Here is a 20369-nt window from a genome sequence, read left to right as displayed (position 1 = left end):
TAGCCACCCACACTTTTAGTTGTTATCAAAATATTTTATGACAAAATACTGGGAAATACTCCGAAATGCCGCTGCTTCGCTTTCTTCGTGGAATTCGTTGATATCCTTTATGCAAATATTTAAGCAGCGATGCCTGACAGTCGAGAGGGTGCAGGAAGCCCTCCTGATTAGCACGGGGTCTGAGACAGAGGCTCCAACTTAAAAGGGGGCGACTATGAGACTCGGGGGCCCTCAAAGTGCCCACCTAGCCGTATCCGCCGCATCCGCCATATTACCACGTCAGCCATCACCCACGTACCCACATAAGCATCGCTGGAGATGCCGCCTCGTCCTTGTCGCCGTGTTTAAATCAATTTACGCGCGCTTTGGCATATTTAGTGGCATAAAACAGCACAACACGCTGCCGTGAGTGGCGGAATCGCGAAGGGGCTGCCATCCCATCAAGGGAAAGTGAAAAGTGCCGTTGACAGATTTTTCTCGTTTTCGGCTCGCTGCCATCGTCATCACGCACTCCGCGGCAAATGGTTGGGGGCGGGAAAAGCGGGCTCTGACATGCCGCAGACACTGTAAAATTTATGAATGTAAAAAAAGCAGCGAAAGTGGCTCGGAATGCGATGCCTCGCAGGTGGAGCTATGTCGGCCAGAAATCTGAATGATATGCTATATGTGTGAGACACCAGTTAATTAAGGTACAATTTATTTGACTTTTATTTTATTCAGCCACGTGCTTCTCCCTGTTGCACTTAATTGTGTTCGTTGTTTGTAAAATATTTTTCATTAAATTATAAATTGAATAAACTAAATTTAAATTTAATTATTATTTGAAATATTTGTGAAATAAAATAAAATTAGTTCTTTTAAGACTTTTAGCTTACAAATTTTGTTTCTTTCTCTAAGAAAGCATATGATTATAAATCTTTTATTTATATTTATATAAAGAAAGCTTAGCAGCTAATAAACTCCAACTTCAATTTTCCACAACAGAATAAAATCCCAAATTAATAAGCAATTCAAGTTTTATAGTTTCTGAGAACGTGCCCATTAAACTTTCAAAAAGGCGGAATGAGAAACTTCTTGGGTCTGGCCTTATGGCTGATAAATAGCATCTGCAAACTAAAATTGATTGAATACAAAATTAAAGTAGAATAAATAAAGAAAAAGCGTAGAAGGAAATTCCCAAATAAACACATGGGTATATCTTACATACAACCCATACTCGTGCTTATATACATATTTACATATTGATAGGTTCAATTAAGTGCTTGGACGCTCTTGGGTTCAATTTGCTTAGGCGACCTTCCTCTATGCCCACCCCCAAAAACTTTTTTATTGCCAATTTCTGAACCTTTCCCTTTCCGTGTTATTGTTGCCGGCCTAAGCCGCAGCATAAATATTTAAATTTGCTGCTGGGTGAGGAAAATTGATAGGATTTAATGGCATTAGGCAGGAGACAGCTTCGCCATCGATGCTGGCGATGTTGAGTTCCCGATAAGCTTTCCCATAATGCGATAGATAGCACGACTGCATATGTGTGCTCATGTGTGGGTGGGGGATGATGTGTTAACTCATAGAGCACCCCACCCCCGTTAGAACGCCCCTCATCTAAGGCTTTGATTTATGGCCCGCACATTTTGGGGCTCATTAAAAAGCCATAAAGTCTTGCCATTAGACAATAGGCCAATAGATGCAAAGCCAAATTGGAACCAATAATAGCCTCATTAGCTTAAGTGTGAAAATCGCCTGAAGAATATTATCAAACAAATATATATATATATAATAAAAGCTATTTAGGGTTAAAAATATTTTTCCATGGCTTTTGACACAATTATCAAAGTTTCGTGAAAAACATACATCATTAATTACTTTTAAATCAGTTTAAGCGAAAGCATTACGCCCCTAATTTATTTCCAATTCATAAATTTCGACACCTACATGAGTGCCTTTATAAGGCCCTAATTGTATAGAATCACATTTAAATATTATGATAGTCATTCATTGGAATAATTTGCTGAGGTCTCTATTAAATAGCTATAAATAGCTCAAGTGAAATTCTTGCAACATATCGATTTGTTTCTGGTTATCACTTTATCTAAATGCAATTTACAATGTTTGCCACTAAACGTTGTGCAAATATTTCAAATTGCACTTATCAATATTTGTTGCCATTGGTTTTTATTGTTAAGCACTGGTATATGTGGCAGTTATTATTATCATTTGTACTTTTACCGTTCGTTCGCTCGCTCGCTTGCGTCGATTTCTGACGTAGGTTTTATGGCCACCCATTCATATCCCATATTTCCCATTTCCCGACTTTTCCCCGTTTCGGCCACGTCCACGTCCGCGTCCATGGCACTAGAGGGTCCAGTGGGGAAATCACATGGAGAGCATTTACAACATGCATGCGAATGCCGAGTGCCAGCTTTTTGCGGAGCTGGCAACTTAATTAAAAGGCCAAGCCGGGCCAAGTACACAGTTGGACAATTATATTTGCCAATGAATATTTGATTTCATTTTAAAACTGTTGGGGGGAAAAAAGGAGGCGAACATTTAGAAACTGCTGCCATGTAACTGCAAATTAAATGGCTACGGCTTTTCGTATCCTTGGAATTTGATTGCGAAAAGAATACGGTTAAATATGCACCACACGTTTTCTGAAGCTTAAAATATTTAGTTTTAAAACGCAGCACGTTTATAACGGATAATAAATAAAATAACTTTTTAAATGTACCCATATTATTAAAATGGTTATTATCTTTCACGATTTGTTGTCCGGCATCCATTGACAAAATTGCCATAAGAATGCGCACCCCTGTAGACTTTTGAAGCTCCATGTGTGCATAAAATAAATTCTTTATGGGGCACTTAACAAACGAGATGCGTTTGTGCACATCGATTCATTCGAAAATGTATGACTCCGAAACTTTTCCTGACTGTGAAAGGGGTCCTGAGTGCGTTTCGTGATGTGTGTGTGTGTGGCAAGTGCACTTCGGATTCATTGTTGTGAATTTATAAGGGTGCATGGGATTTAAATGTAAATGGGTGCACCGAAAAAAAGGTTTTTAAAAAGTAAGATAATGTCCTGGAATATTTAAATAACCAAAAAAAAAATTCACCAGTTATATATAATTTCTTTGGCCATGTTTTTAAATTTCCAAGTTTTTAGAGGTTCTCAGAGGTTTATTTATTTAGATTCTAAATTTGTTTGTATAAAAACCAATATAATTCTGAAGCATTAATTTTTTTCTTATTTTCTTAAGTCATTTTTATTTTATCAACGATTTTATTTCTCTTCAAAATTATTGCATTGAATTGCAAAATTTGTTTTCTGTGTAGCGCTTCGTCTGTACAATGTAGTTGCAGCTAGAAAGTAACCAAAATTGTGGCACGACTTGCAGGACCTGGTCGCAGGACATCTCACTGCGAAAACTAACCAAATTGTAGCGATACATGTTGCATTCGCTGGTGCGAATGGCTTGCCACATTATTCATATGTCGGCTGTGGGAGACCAGGCAAACTATGTGGCTTGCTCCCGATTCCTATTCCGATGCCGATTTCGAATCGGGGGCTCTCTTTTGCCGATGCCGGTGGCTGCAGCCTGTGAACCACGGATGCATGCACAATTGATTGTCATGATTGCCTGGGAGCCAACATTGTCGGGTGTTTACTGCTGTTTGTATGTACTTCTGCGATGTCTGCACTTGTTGTGGCCATAATTGAATTTTATGGCCGCTTATTTTTATTGCCGCCCCCCAAAGCCTTCCACCAGCTGCCAATTTATGACACAAATCGAAATCGACGCAGGGGAGGTGCAGAGGAGTTGCGGAGGCGTTGTGTCCCAGCGGAGTTATATAAATAATTGATGCACGCAAATAGGTAAATATGCCATCAAAATTTGCTACGAAATTCGTGTCCAGCAACGTAATGAGGAAAATTGGGAAATGCGGTCAACCATTGGATAGCTTATTCACTTCCTGTTTCTGCTGGCTGCCATTAAATCCAATGAGGGTCCATCGACTATAGGCCCAACCCAAACATTTTATTACCAAAAGGTAACAAAATAAACAAAATATTTAATTCTATTATTTTTAGTAAAATAAAAAGGAATTTATTTAACTTCTTCACATAAGTATATCCAAAATATAGGATTTAACTCCCTTCCTCTAAACAATAAAAAATCCTTTGAAGAAAGGGTATTTTACTCGCATGCCAAGACGTTCTTCTAGCCATTATTCTTGTTTTGTCACCGAGCGAATCAATATAATAAATTATACGTGCTGATATTATACTTTGGCCTGCCTTCTTGGCCAGCGATGAAAACTTTCCTCTATGTTTGCGGGACTGGGTTTTTCCACTCGCTCTGTGCTTCCTTCACACCTGCGAGGCCTGCCAAATAATAATAGAGGACACAACGTGAAAAATTGAAGGCAGATGTCTGTCCGGCCCAATAGTGAATATGGCACAACAACAAGCAGGATGGGAGAACTCGGGCTGACCTAGACACACATCAGTGGACTCATAAATCTCAATTTGATTTGGGTTTCCCCTTCTTTGTCTCCCGATTTTTCCGTCTTCGCACATTCGACGATTTTTGTTCAGCCATAACTTATTTGATTTTCCCCGGGATGTCTTACTTTGGCCTTGACTCTTGTCGACAGAATCTTATCCTTGTTCCCGGGGAGGCTGAGAATGAATGTGTGTGTGTCTGTCTTGGCCACGCCCCATTGTGCCCAGAGTGCCAGTGTCCTTCTAATTGTTTTGCCATTGTCAATTTCCCGTGTAATTGCCTGGCAATTAGGCGGCTGTTAAATGAGCTTACATAACTCATGTGGGGGCGTTTGTCGTGGGCATGGGCGTGGCCGCGGGCCTGTGCGTTTCCTTTTCTTTCGTGCAAGCAATTAAAGGGAAATCCAGGGAAAAAAATAATGTCGCTGGGCCGCAACTTAAACCGCACTTCCTCTATAAGTTTACGACACACTCGAAGAAAAAGGGGATGTAGAATACTTAATACACATTCAGGAATATGAAAACTCTGCTCTTAAGATAATAAGATACAAACTTAATCTTATTTATAGTATTGATCTTAAAATATCCAAGCCCAACTAATCTTATTTACTTGCTGTGTGTGTGCTGGAAGGATGACATTAGCCGTAAATGAAGTGAGTTCCGATGAAGCCCGGCTTTGGATAATTAGTTTAGCCCGCTTACTAATTGCATCAGCGAGTGACGCTGCTCGGGGCATTGCGCCAGTGGAAACTTGTGCCTGACAAGCTAATGAAATTGTCAATGGGACCAGAACCACACGGGTTCCATGGCACTTCGCACTTTTCACCCGCCCCCGCGTCTTGGCCACACATTCGTGCCTTAATTGCCAGCCCTCTCGCATAAGAATTTAATTTATAGCCCAGGCCCTAAGCCCATCCGAGCTCAAGGGTCGCCGATGTCGTTCGAGGGTCGAGGGTGGAGGTTCGAGAACACCCCCGCAGCGAGATTGCCCGATGTGTTGGGCTTGAAACTATAACAAGGTACAGAGAAAGATGTCCCCTAAGATTATCATCAGTTCGTTAGCTATTTATACGGAAATCGCTTTGATAGGGGCTTGTAAATATGAGTTTTCTTAGAATTATCAGTTGAATAATATCTTATCTCTGTGCTTAAATTTGTTAAGAATTTGTATTATATTTTTAAGGAAACCTTTAATACAGTAAGACTGTTTTTAATTTCTATAATTGCTATATACAATTTTCTTAAAGAGTCTAAAAATTTTGTATAATTTTTTAAATACCTATATTGTAATTTAATTGTATTATATTTTATTAAAGCCTAAAATTGTTTAGTTTTTTTGAATTAATTTAGATAAATACAGTTAGCTATATATTTTAACTTCCTGTGTACTTGATGCACATAATATTGTGCTAGCCAAGTTTCCGAGAATACGCTGCGGATTTTTTCCGTCGCGAAAGAAATGTAGTAAAGGCAACAGTAAAGAAATCAATTAAGTGTGTGCGACCATGTGGCCAGTGGGTGGTGAAAGTGGGCGGCGGGCGGTGGGAGGTGTTTGCTGCGGAGGCGATAGATAATAATGAACGATAAGTGTTAGAGTTGCCGCCTGCCATCAGTCACCGCCACCGCCCATCCGGGGACCATCCAGGGGCCATCCAGCCACCGATGACTTGGGTAGTGGGGAAGTGGAATCCTTGAGCCGTTCGAGAGCATTGTTTGGCATCGCCATTTGTTGACTTCGAGCTGAGTGCATGTGTAAATTTAGCTAACATTTTAAGTGTCAACTTGCTATGACAACTAGTTGGGCTCCCGGCTCGCCCAAGAAGTGCGGATCCGGAAAACGGGGGCTACAGGCAGCTTTGTGTGATTAATGGCGCGCCGCAAAATGTTCTATGAATGGAAATAACACGGGATATTTTTGTTTTGCTCTACCTTGGAGGCATATGGAAATGTAGTGTTTTTTTTTAGAATTTCCATAGGTTAAAGTGCATTTGAGCTTGAGGTAATATTATTAATATTAACTTGAGTTGGCAGTTAGTAAATAATTAAGCAGATTTGTTAGCATAATTTATTTTAATATTTTATTTTAAAATGTTCTGTTATTTTAAGCAGTACCTACCAACCAATTTTTTATTATTTTTAAAATAATGGGTTACAAAACCAAACAAAAGTAACTTATCTTGAATTATTTTGGATTACTGATTAGAATAGCCCTCAAAACATATAACTAAAGTTCAAGCTCAACTTAGTGCTCTGGTTACGCGGATTCAGTACCTCATACACTCATAAAAATAATTTTCTACATTTTAGAAAATCGCCCTAAAAAATTGTTCGCCTTTGAACTGAGAAAAATTTTCTATTTTTACGACAAATTTGCCATAAATTTAAGGCAGGTGACCATAAAAAAATATTTTTAGGGTTAATTTTTCTATTTTTCTAATATTTAGGGCGATTTTTTTCGATTTGCTTCGTTTTGACCTTTTCTAAATCCAACGGCGAATTGCCCTAATTTTTTTTCTAAAATTTTTCTAAATACAAGGGCGATTCGCCTTAAAAATCACTCCAAAAGTGTGAAATTCGGTAGCCCAGCGGTCTAATCACTTGCGCTTTCAACTTTGCTATATGAGGACTAAGGTCGTGGGGTTGTGGGTTCGAACCCTGTGTGATTCAACTTGATTTTTATGTTTTTTTTTTTGTTTGTAAACATTATAATACTGAGGACATTTTTTCGTCCGAATTTTAAATTAAAGTAGTCTTTAAACCTTAAAAACGTATGGGAGTTCTGAGTTAAAAGCATACTTTGTGTTTGCGGGCAAGAAAACGGGAACAGTCGTCAGGAAAAAAAATATACGGTTTAGTTGCCTTTAGTCATATTATAACGTAGACCTCAAGAAAATAAGATGTGTGCAGAGTTTGTTCGTCGTCTTGCGCGAGGGGTCTGTGGTGCAGCGGTAGGACGTTAGACTCTAAACCGAGAGGTCGTGGGTTCGATTCTCGCAATGACCAAAAAAAGTAAGTTGTTTTTTCTCCTCATATTTATTTCCCTAATTCATTTACAAACATGATTTTTCAGTTCTAACGGCTGTGCTGTATAGATCGGGCCCCCCTCTTAACGCGGCTCCCATATAAGCTACACACCAATACAATAATATGAAACGGTGTCCTCCGCCGGTGCTGTTTAATTAAAGCAGTCCCAGTTCCCAGAATATAGACGATTAAAAAAAAAACATGCTTCCCAAATTCAGTTAAGCATGCTCAAACACGATTTTTTTTAATTTGTCTAATTTTTTAGGGCATTCGCCTATAAAAACAGAAAATTCGCCCTTAATTTTAGAAAAATACACCTTAAAATTAGGGCAAATCACCCTAAAAACAGGAAAATATTTCTTATTTCAAGAAAAATCACCCTAAATTAAACCAAATTTCCATCGGGATTTTTTAGAAAATTTTTCTAAATACACGGGCGAATCGCCAGCGGATACGATTTATGGGCGATTTTCTAAGTCCACGGGCGAAAAGTCAGTTTTTTAGGGCGATTTAGGGTAAAAATTTATATGAGTGTAACAACTGTGCCAAAAGACAAAACTGTTCCGTACACTGTGATTAATCGTCGGTGGAGCTGCCACCGAGGGTGCGGTTCGTTGGGTTGACGGAGTGAAATTATTTTCGGCAAGCCGGAAAAGTCTACACTCATAGAAATTTTTACCCTAAATCGCCCTAAAAAACTGACTTTTCGCCCGTGGATTTAGAAAATCGCCCATAAATCGTATCCGCTGGCGATTCGCCCGTGTATTTAGAAAAATTTTCTAAAAAATCCCTATGGAAATTTGGTTTAATTTAGGGTGATTTTTCTTGTATTGAGAAATATTTTTTTTATTTTTAGGGTGATTTGCCCTAAGTTTAAGGCGTATTTTTCTAAAAGTAAGGGCGAACTTTCTGTTTTTAAAGGCAAATGCCCTAAAAAATTATGCAAATTAAAAAAAATCGTGTTTGAGCATGCTTAACTGAATTTGGGAAGCATGAATTTTAGTCGTGTATATTCTGGGAACTGGGACTGCTTTAATTAAACAACACCGACGGAGGAGACCATTGCATATTATTGTATTGGTGTGTAGCTTATATGGGAGCTGCGTTAGGAGGGGGGCCCGATCTATACAACACAGCCGTTAGAACTGAAAAATCATGTTTGTAAACGAATTAGGGAAATAAATATGAGGAGAAAAAACAACTTACTTTTTTTGGTCATTGCGAGAATCGAACCCACGACCTCTCGGTTTAGAGTCTAACGTTCTACCGCTGCACCACAGACCCATCGCGCAAGACAACGAACAAACTCTGCAGACATCTTATTTTCCTGAGGTCTACGTTATAATTTGACTAAAGGCAACTAAACCGAATATTTTTTTCCTGACGACTGTGACAATTAGTCCCGTTTTCTTGCCAGCAAACACAAAGTATGCTTTTAACTCAGAACTCCCATACGTTTTTAAGGTTTAAAGACTACTTTAATTTAAAATTCGGACGAAAAAATGTCCTTAGTATTATAACGTTTACAAAAAAAAAAAAAAACATAAAAATCAAGTTGAATCACACAGGGTTCGAACCCACAACCCCACGACCTTAGTCCTCATATAGCAAAGTTGAAAGCGCAAGTGATTAGACCGCTGGGCTACCGAATTTCACACTTTTGGAGTGATTTTTAAGGCGAATCGCCCTTGTATTTAGACAAATTTTAGAAAAAAAATTAGGGCAATTCGCCGTTGGATTTAGAAAAGGTCAAAACGAAGCAAATCGAAAAAAATCGCCCTAAATATTAGAAAAATAGAAAAATTAACCCTAAAAATATTTTTTTATGGTCACCTGCCTTGAATTTATGGCAAATTTGTCGTGAAAATAGAAAATTTTTCTCAGTTCAAGGGCGAAAATTTTTTTAGGGCGATTTTCTAAAATGTAGAAAATTATTTTTATGAGTGTAGTTAACGGAATATTACGCATTACATCAGCGCCCAAAAGTAGTCGACATGCATGCACATAATTCTGGCTGACAGCGGAGAGATGGATGATGGCCAAAATGTCTGAATTGTGGGCTTTCCCCTTTGCAGGTGAGAGAGCGAGTTGTAGGTTTTCCTGGAAACAGGGCCTGATAGTTCGTAAGACGATTTAAGCCCTTTGTTGGCTGGCTGGGCGTTTGACTAATTTTCAAGCTTCATACGGAATTCATTAAAATGTGAATTCGCAATTGAATCCCATGAGGGAGCAAATGTCATCGCTCTTTTCAACTTTACCCGGCCGAGCTTTGAATTCAAATTTCATTGGCCCCGAAATCGTTGTGGGCTTCACTTTGCTTTGATCGCTTCAAAAAAAATTATAAATAAATAAAGCGAACAGAAATTAAATCAAATTGCGTGCTTAAGCTGCCGGGGCAAATAAAAATACCGAGCGACCGCACCTGTCTCAGTTTTCCATTTTCCGTGTATCCCCGTGTAGCCGAGCTTCCGATTTCCCGGAGTTTTCCCTCTCCGCCATTTCCCCGGTGGCCGCTTGTCGCTGACATGTGAAAGATATTTTAAAGCAAATATTTGCGCAGTGTTTGCGGTACCTTGGATTGTGTTTCTTGCCCCATAGGCAGTACACTCGCACATTCGCAGAGCGGCTGAAACAGATATGTGCCTTTGGGCGGGCCGACGTGGCGTATGCGTGATGCGATGTGCGCCTCGCTCTGTAAAGCCGGCAGGTTACGCTGCGGATAAGCAATGTGCCGAGGGATGGGCGGCGGATGAGCAATGAGCATGCGATTAGTTGCACTCATCCCCTCGGGGCCGTTGGACTTGGAATGGCATGCTGGCGGAGTGGAATAGAGTGGAAACACTGATCGGATTGGGGAGTTAACTTGATTTCCCCGGAAGCCATGTCGACTTCTGCATTTCACGGAATTTTCGATTTTGTTTCTGACCAGGTCAATTCATTTTTTATTTCGTCCTAAACGAATAGGTTAATCGCTTTTATAGTTTTCAAAAGAAATAAATCAAGTATTGGAAATAAATTGGAATGCAATGAATCTCTTCTCAGAAAAATACTTTAAGCTTACAACCTCACTTTAAGCGGTAAGCTTCACTATCTTCACTTTATGACAGTCTAAATGAAACCTAAAAAAAACTAAAAGTAACTCCTATTGGCTTCCTAAAATACTAGGTACTTATTTCACCAGTTTATTTACTTCCTGTGCGTTGACCAAATTACGTATACGCCTCGGACACCTCAAATTCGTGCCATTTACTTATTTATTGACTTTGACGGGGCGGCAAACAGCCGAAATTGACCCACATAGTCGGTTAATGTCTATCAATGAAGTGACAGACAAACAAAAGTCGACCTGCCTCGCCTCGCTTGAAGTGAGTTTTTGGCCCGGCTGCCTCGCATTTTGGCTACCTTTCGCTGTTTTACGACTTAATGACTCCACCGGGATTAATATGACTAATGGTGCTCCGCTTTTTATTCGATACCTGCCCGCCTGACCTCCACCCCCCACATTCCCAGTCCTGCCACAAAAAATATGGATTTTCTGCAATTCATGTCCAACGGTCGACGGTCGACGGGAGTGGGAACTGAATAATAATTATGGGCTCTCGGGCTGACTTTGTTGGTTCTGTAATGTGCTGACATGCTATTTTTTGCCTGAAGAGAATTTTACGTTATTTATATGAAAGCTGGCTGCTCTTTAAAGGGCGGAATTTGGTGGGGAATGCCTCCTTACATTCTTGAAAACCATATAATAATCATTTTTAATTAAAGCTTCATAACGAAAATACTTCTTAAAATACTACCCTCAAACCTTCCATTTTATACTTCTGTAAACCTTGTCCTTTTTCAATTCCTAATTATGTTTTTATACATATATATTGAACTTTAGAACGTGAGCCCTTGAGCCCTTCTATCTGTCCCAAAAGCCCGTTTGTTTGGCCTGTTTTACCAACTAATCTATAAATATAACTGTGGCAGCTGGAAATTTAAACACTTGACGCCCAGCCACACAAACAAGAACACAGGAACACTCGACACGCAGGCGACCTTTGACCCATGTACGAGTACATTTGAAGTGGCCGTTTGGCTGTCATTAGCCGGCTGCAGTGACAGAGGAAACAGCAACTACAAGTCGGCCAACAACGGGGCAAACAAACAGTTTATCAAGGCGCCCGCAAGGACTTCGACGGAAGGGTCAGCTTGGGGCTGAAGTGGCAAGTGGAAAGTAGGGGCAGGGGTTCACTTATCTGGTGGCATGCATCAGTCAGTCAGTCAGTCAGAACGTCGGGAAAATTAATTAACAACAACATTGACACTTGAGCATTTGGCAGGACGTGCAGACAGGAACAGGAGCCACTGCCGCCGCTCAGCCACTCGCAAAGTCAACAAGGTGTTGTCAAGTTGAGGTCCTTTCCAAAGTTGCTCGATTTGCTACACTCCCCTTGACTCCCCTTCCACTCCACCGCCTACCCATTCCTTCGATCTCTGCGAATGTTGTGTATTGTTTTGCAACGGCGAGCCTGCTGTTGTGGATGCACGGAGAACAAAATATAACTAAAATCTTAAATTCTGTACGAATTTTAAATATTAAAATCATCTTTTTATTACTAAGTATAATATGTTATTTTTCTAAACCTACATTTCGGATCTATAGTCTATTTCTATGTTTATATGCCATCTAAACGTGGGTATATTGTTATTATTATTATTGATTTATTTTATGTTTTTGTATATTGCATTATTTATTTTATTATTGAAAAATAGTAAATTATTTTCAATTTATATTGCGCTTACAAAATTAATTTAATTAAAATTCTTAGTTGATTAAGTTTAATATATCGTCTAGGCAACATAAATTGTTGATTTTTTAATTTCAAGTTTTTTTTTAGTCTAAGTAGAAGTAGCAGTTTTCTCTCTGTGCGGCATACTTACTTGTTTGTCTGGTCGAGCCAGGAACAGCTTCTAAAACAGCTCTAGTCCCTTCCTTTCAACCTGACCGCTCTTAGTTATGCTTCTGCGGCTGGGGAATTGCGTTATTTTCTTTGTTTTCGAAATAAATTTCATGTTAGTGCTGTTTTGGGGCACAATAGTCCACCGATATGGTCTTGTGGCCTCTGCCTGCGGTTTCCTGGGCTTTTGGCTTTGGGCGATTGTTTTGAATTTGGATATTGGCCAGGGCAGGGCCATTGTTCCTGGCCCTCTATGTGTCTGTTGCGTGAAATATGTCTCAATTAATTATCCATGTTTGTGACATACGCAGGCGGAGAATTGATTTGATTTCTGTTATTGTTGCTTATCACTATCGATTTCGATTATTCAAAGTCCCTTTTTCCCCTGCGGCCACTGCCGATTGCCCTCAGTTCCTGCAAATCAAATGCAATTATGTCGTCCAATCGTCTGAATAGAGAACGGTAAATCGAGTAAACAAAAGTGGGCGGAGGTCGGCATAATTTATGGCCGCCCATTAATTATTACTCATGGAACTGTGCTATGACTTATCGACTTTAAGCCAATTGGGGGTGAAATAACCAGGCCAACCCGATCGCAGCCAAAAGTCAACGTAAGGGAATTATTGTGAATTTGTAAATTAGTAAGCCAATCTGGAACAATACTTGTGTGTCCTTATACAACTTCTGGTTTCCATTGTTGTTTTAGGGAATTTACCAGAAAGTTAACTCTTTGAAAATGTAACATAAATACATAAATAATTGTATCCTACCCTTTAAAAGTTTCTAGTTTATTGCATGGTAAACAGTATATACGTGTAAATACAAGAAATTTACCACGCGCATATCGAATTGATCCCGGCTTGTTTTTTTGTGTAGGTAAAGATGGAAATAATTTATGTTTTAAGTATTCCGTTTGAAGTTTTAGACTTCAGATGGAATTTTTATATATTCAACAACGTAAATTAAGTTTCCGTGGAATATTTTTCGAAGCGTAAAATTCTTTCAAGGAATTCCTGAAACTATGTTTATTTACTGCGAAGATTGCCTATTAAAATAGTTTTCTATAATTCTTTCATTCTCCTATTTTCTCGTTTGCAGGAGAAACTTCCGGCAATTTCGTGGCATAAAATGTTTGCCACCAATATCCGTTCGGTTGCCGTAGAAATCGCAGGAATCGTCGTGGTGCCGTGAGCTCGTTTTGGCCCCTTCGCGGATCCTGATCCCGCGTCCCTCAATTATTTCCGGTGCAGCCGGTTGCGCCATTTTACATTTGCAATTCGAATCGAATCGGCGTGCAAGGACTTTTCCTTTTTTTTTCCAGCCCCCTTTTGCGTTGCATATGCGCTGGCTAATTAGCATGCCGCATTTGCAGCAATCAGAGTAGAGCCGCGCACAATAGGAATAATAACGCGGAATGGAAGAGGATGTGTATGCCTCGCTAGGTGCCTACAACGACAGCGGTGGCGAGGATTGGAGCAGCTCGGAGCACCTGGTCCTGTGGGAGGCGGAGGAGGAGCGCGGAGTGGGGGGCAATGCCAGCAGTCGGCATAATCAACTGCTGCTGGCCAGGTGGAATATCAGCAACAATGGCACCCTCCACGCCGAGGATGTCCCCTTCGATGCCAACAACTACTGGGCCCTCTTGGCCCTCGTCCTCGTCCTGGGAACGGCGGCCGGGAACATCCTTGTCTGCCTGGCCATCGCCTGGGAGCGTCGGCTGCAGAATGTGACCAACTACTTCCTCATGTCGCTGGCCATCACCGATCTGATGGTCGCCGTTCTGGTCATGCCGCTGGGCATCCTTACGCTGGTGAAAGGTGAGTCCTTTGTCCCCTTCAAAGTCTTGAACAGAGGTATTTTTTTCCAGCCATCCATTGTTGAGGGGCTGGCATAAAAGGTGGAAAGAAAAATATTCACTTGAGTAACTCACTTGTGCGCTAAGATTGGCTGGCGCTAATCTTTCTTGAAAAAGTTTTCGCTTCATAATTTCATAGTTTACTGTGAAGAAAATGTCCTGGCGGAAAAGTTGTGAAAAATTGAAATTGATTAGTTTGCTCAGGGGACTTTTAAAAAATTATGAAATTAAACATGGTGAAGACCACCTCACACAATTTAGAAAAAAACGTAGAAATAAGTAAAGTTAAATATAATTATCTAGGAAATACTACCTTAAAAGTCTAGAAGATTTTTTTTATGTAAACATAATTTTTGTATTAGTTTATCTTTTTATAGATTGAATATTGTAATAAGAATTTAATGGAAATTCCTTAAAAAAATGTTCTTTTCTATACTTTTTTTTAGGGTAAAATCCCGATTTTTGATTAAGATGCTCACAAGATTAGGGAACTAAATGTTTATTTCAAGTGTGCTAATTTACGCAAGTGAAATGCAAAAACCAACTGAAAAGAATTCGATATGTTCACAAGGAAAATATGGTTATTTATGGATTCCTTTTGCTGTGATAATAATCCCTCCAAGTGGAAGAGTATAATAATCAAAGCCAGCGCCTGAGACGCGGCAAGGACATTTGGCCCAGGACCTCGTGCGATGTCGCCAGCACGAGGCAGGGGTTGCATTTAATGAAGCTGCTGGTGGAAAATGTGCTGGCGGTGTGCAGATTGCATTATGTCTCCGATATTTCGATCAAAGCTGGAAAACGTAAGCCAGGATAGAAAAATGCAATCCACGGGGTTAAAGGGGAGTGGGCGAGGGAAGAGGGGGCGACCGTCAGACAATTTAATAAGCGCGCCGCCTTTGAATCCTGGCCAGGACGAACGGCTGCCGGAGACAAGGAAGCCCAGAAACAATGCCGAGGAGATGGCAACGGAAGCTGCCGAAGCTTTTTCAGGCGGCGGAGCAAGTGCAGCATAAAAATTGCATTAGAGGCGGCAAACGAGCGCAGGCGAATTTCGCTTTGACTTAGCTCGGCTCTGGAAACATCTGCCGGCAGTCTTTTATCCTGCAGTCACACGGCAAAAGAGCCAAATAAAAATCTTAAAATATTACAAAATAATATAAATTTTAATTTTAAATAAAACAAATTAATCTTATTACTAGTTTTTTTTAATATCCGTTAATTGTTTTTCTCCATAATCTCAAGAATTTATTTTTAAAAATTAGGAATTTCCAAGTTCGGAATTTTAATAGCCCCCCCTTCTTGAAAAGCTATTTCCTTGATTTCCAAAAGGAATCGCTTATTTCGTAGGTGCATTTATGTGAGTGCGGCTTCCGTCGCCTGTTAAGTATTTTTGCTTCGATTTTCGAATGCGAATGGCTGATTTGAGGACTGCATTTATCTGAGTGCTGCTTCCGCCTCTTTTTTGCCATCATCTCTTTTGCAATACCCCCTGCAGATGCTGCATCACCGATGACAGTTTTGTTTGTGCGCTTTGGGAGCCATTACAAACACAAACACAAACAGACAGGGAGACGCACACACACACGCGCAGACACCTGGAGCAATCCTTGGCAAAGTGAGCAATGTAGCAAGGAGGGCCAACAAATGGCTGCTTGTTATATCAAGTGTGAAAAATATTGCTGCCAGTAGCTGCAGTTGTATGTAGTTTCAGTTCCAGTCGCAGTTGCACAAGAAAGGACGAAATCGGGATTTGCCTGCTGTCAAGAGCTTTCAGAGAGTCCTGCGACGGAAGCTGAAATCTCCAGCGAACAGGAGGCATTAGATCCCAAGGATTAGGCCCTCACAATGCAAAAGGCAGGGCGGCAAAAGCAGCAACTGGATATGCGAAAGCCTTGCAGTACATTAATTGCATTGGTTAGATACGTTACAATGGCTGTAAAAACCCACCTGTCACCGCCTTTATTCAAACATAAAAAGTCAGAAAGTGCTTGATTTAAAATAGAAACGTTCCATATTAATTCACGGCTAATAGGCGTATACGTAATTTTATTTAGCTAAACGCAATATGATAAATTTTAGCCCCTGTAGATAATAATTTAAATTCCCACAAAATTATTTAGAGAAGTCAACAATTAAATTTAATGAAATAAATATTTAACATTAATCAGAAAACTAAAATAATATTTTGCACAGCAGAAAAACCTTTAAAGCTTAGTGGGAATTACAAATACATTTATTTACTAAGCGGATTTATAAAACATTAATACTATTAGCTTAATTTATTTTCGATATCCTTTGGCATTTGACCTCTGCCACTTAGGTTTTATTTCGACGAATACATGGAAACATTTTCCGACTTGATCAGCCGATTTCTGACCACAAGACCAATGCAATTAAATGCCGTGGGACACGCGTCGATGCCTGTTAACCGACTGCAGTGGCGCAGCGAATGCGTGAATTATGATTACGTTATTACGACATAATTAATGTATAATTAATTTCATTTTAAAATCTGCATAAAACGCCAGTTAATTAATAACAGTAAACGCAATTACTGCATAGCCATCAAAAGCCAGGAAAAAGGCAGCAAATTGAATTACAGCGTCCCGTCAATGGCCGTGAATATTTAAGTAAACGCGAAAAGCTCGCAAAATGTTTGCAACTTAATAAATTATTCTTGGGCTGGAAAATGATAAACAAGAGAACAGCCGCAAATATAAAAAAGAAAAGCCAAGCAAAAAAAGGCGAGAGACGCGAGGCAACAAAATTAATTGAGCGCAAATTGGTGAAGCTGCGATTTTCAGCGTCAAAAAAAAAGGAAAACAAAATAGGCAATGAAATTTTACACAGATATCTTACTGTGCAGAAAATCGAGGTTGGGGGGAAAATGGAAACAGGAAAATGGGCAAGTGGGTTGTCAAATGGCTGGGATTTTCTGTGGCCATGGGAATGGGGCTGCTAGACGGCGCGTGGCTTACACGAGAAAAACCATCTAGAACAATGGGAAGGGAACGAATTTATCATTCTACTGCTGCCACCCGAGTTGTTGGTGTTGTTGTTGTCAAAAAGCATTTTAAGCGCTTAAGCCAGAGCATAAGCTGCGACACGCACAAATCTCGAGGAGAAGGGTGGGCCAGGACTCTACTTTAAAGCATCCCATCGGGACATCAGTGATGGGAAATATCGTTAGTTGTAATCAGCACATCTCTATTTATGTTACTAAAAAGTTTTGGAATTTTCCAAAAATATAATAAAACAAGAGAGAACGCTATAGTCGGGTTGGTGTCCCGACTATCTAATACCCGTCACTCCGCTAAAGGGAGTGCGAGCGCTGTGTCGGGTTGGTGTCCCGACTAATAATCGTAACTCAGCTAAAGGGAGTGCGAGGGAGATAGATATATGTTGACAATTTATAAATCGTATAACTTTTTAATGAATGGTCCGATTTGAAAAATGTCTTCTACATTTCGATAGGTATAAATATACACAACAAAATTGCATTTATACTTCTCGGAAATCTTTATAGATGTGGGCGCAGGACCCATTTTAAAATCGTTAATGGGCGATTGTGGGCGTTAGAGGGGGCGTGGCGCTCGGCTAAAATAAACTTGCGCTGCGTAGGAAGCCAAAGAATATGTGTGGGAAATCTCAACCTTCTAGCTTTTGTAGTTTCTGAGATCTCAGCGTTCATACAGACGGACAGACGGACAGACGGACAGACGGACAGACAGACAGACGGACAGACGGACATGGCTAGATCGACTCGGCTAGTGACCCTGATCAAGAATATATATACTTTATGGGGTCGGAAACGCTTCCTTCTAGCTGTTACATACTTTTGCACGAATCTAGTATACCCTTTTACTCTACGAGTAACGGGTATAAATATCCTGATGATATTTATAAGGGAGAGTTAACTGATTAACTTGTCTATATGTATACATAGTTAACTTGTACCTTATCCACGTTAAAAATGCAGTACCTTTTCCATCACTGTCGATAGGTTATTGCACAGTGATTCTCGGAAAAACAAAAATATGGAAATTCCCCTTCATCAAATTAATTCACAGAATGTCATCAATAAAATACAATCAATTTCTGTTCTATTTGATATTTTAATATTCAGCAAACTGTATGAATTCGGAATCGCTTCAAACAAACGCCGCGATATTTCAGTTGAAAGCCCAACTGGGAACGCTTCGTTTGGCAATCAGATTCCTTCATTTCATAGATAAACGAGCCGCAATGAGGCAATCCAATGCCAAAGTTAAAGCCAAAGTTGGATAAACTTTTCCCCCTCTTGAATTTGGCGGCCACCCTGCCTCATTTCGGCCATTCTTCGTTTTCCCCTCAGCAGGCCCACTAGTTGGCTTTATCATAAATCTTTAAGCTACCTGGAGGCATTGGTAGTGGGCAAATGGATGGGCAGATGGGAAAGTGAGAAAATGGGTGGGGAAAAGGGGGTGGCTGTGGAGGTGGTGTTTTCGGCGTGGGGAATTGACATGTCTACGCATAGCAAATGGCAGGCACAAAATGGCAGCTGTCGGCCGGCTCAGAGCAGCCAATTAATTTTTGGTCAGCTCCCAGAAGAAGGCAGCCCACTCACGCCCAGGCTAATGCTAAAACTCGGATCGGATCGGGTCGGATTGGGGCCTAATGAAGTCGGCCCCGAAAAATCGGTTGTGTTTAAAGCACCGTTATGGAGTGCGACGTAGGTGAGCTGGGGCGTGGCCAAAGAACCCTTTTGGCAATCAGTGCGGAATTTGTTTTGTTTTTGCGGTCAGCCGGAGTAAAGAGATCATCCGGGGTAAAGGGAAGTGAATGTGGATGTGGCTGTGGGTAGAGATGGGTGTTGAAGGCCAAGAAGGAAGGGGGAGGGAGAGGGGGTGGGTCCACTGGAGCAGCTGTTTGACGCCCGCACATCCATCAAGTTGTCATGGAGAGGAGTCACCAGCTCACACGCCGTCTCCCGGAAACTATACACTTGGAACAAAAGGAACGTATTTAACTATAAATCTTTTAAGTTGGAATTTCAATAGTCAATAAAAATAAATATTTAGTTTTTTAAAATGATCAAATTTTTAAGATGAATAAGTTTTAATAATGGTCATATTTCTGTTATTTATATTTTTTATAACTTAATTATTTATTATTTATATTACCTTCTCATTTATTTAACTTAATTTTTTGTACATATTTATTTATTCTACTATTCTAGTTATTAGTTTGGATCAAACTTTGTTTAAAAATTTCGTACAGCTTACAGACTTGAATTATTTAAATTTAAATTAAATTTAGTGAAAATCAAATTAAATCAAATCAATTAAAATTAGTCAGTCAAAAGGCCATAAGCTAATGGTTTCATAATGGGTTACTTTTTAGGAGTATTGTATTAATTAAGTTTTAAACGTAAAGTATAATCTTAATATGTTTTTTTTCTCAGTGTATCACTATCCCTTCAGTGGCCTGTGCGTGTGTGTGCAGCTATGTGTAAAAAGTCAGGGGATCTCTCGCACTGCTGCACATCGCTGAAAACGCTTTAGTTTCAGTTTCAGTTTCTGGCTCTGTCTCTGGTTGGGTCTTTCGTCTTCCGTTCAGGATCTTAAAGCCCTGGGCCCTTTAGACATATGCATGCGAGTCGGCCGCCGAGGCTCGCCTCTGCTCATTACTTATGCAAAGTCCTTTTTAGCTGTTAAGTGTTTTGTGTCTACTTACAAATGTAGCTGTAAATCAAGCGGAAGTCGTTTTGGCGGGGCAGCCCTTTTGGGAGGTTGGCGGGGACCGAAAAGGGCGCAATTGACTGCACGGGTTGCGGAGCCATTAAATTTTTCATGCGTTTACTATTTCCGCCGCTGGAAAAGTACCGCACTTCAGGCAACAACAAAAGGGGTGCCGAAGGACTCGAGGAACTTTATAGGTTCGCTTGCATATATGTATGCAAATCTTTTCTTCGTCAGATTGGGCATGAAAATTGATTAGACCGATATACCGCCTGGTGCGAGGATAGAAGTTTTGTTGAGTCCATTAGACTCAGTAGAGC

General features: G+C 40.2%; 1 protein-coding gene across 1 annotated transcript in view; it reads left to right on the top strand.

Moving 5' to 3' along the window:
- The window catches only part of 5-HT2B (5-hydroxytryptamine receptor 2B), a 47017-nt gene that overhangs the window by 2582 nt on the left and 24066 nt on the right, over positions 1-20369 (top strand). Inside the window, 1 exon segment of the mRNA XM_044394061.2 lies at positions 13570-14288. Coding sequence (XP_044249996.2) covers positions 13886-14288 — 403 coding nt within the window. The 5' untranslated portion in view covers positions 13570-13885.

The sequence above is a fragment of the Drosophila takahashii genome, chromosome 3R (genome assembly GCF_030179915.1).
Source record: "Drosophila takahashii strain IR98-3 E-12201 chromosome 3R, DtakHiC1v2, whole genome shotgun sequence".
Classification (NCBI taxonomy): Eukaryota; Metazoa; Arthropoda; class Insecta; order Diptera; family Drosophilidae; genus Drosophila; species Drosophila takahashii.
The sequence above is the reverse complement of the archived record's forward strand: the minus strand, read 5'-3'. Positions and strand labels throughout refer to the sequence as shown.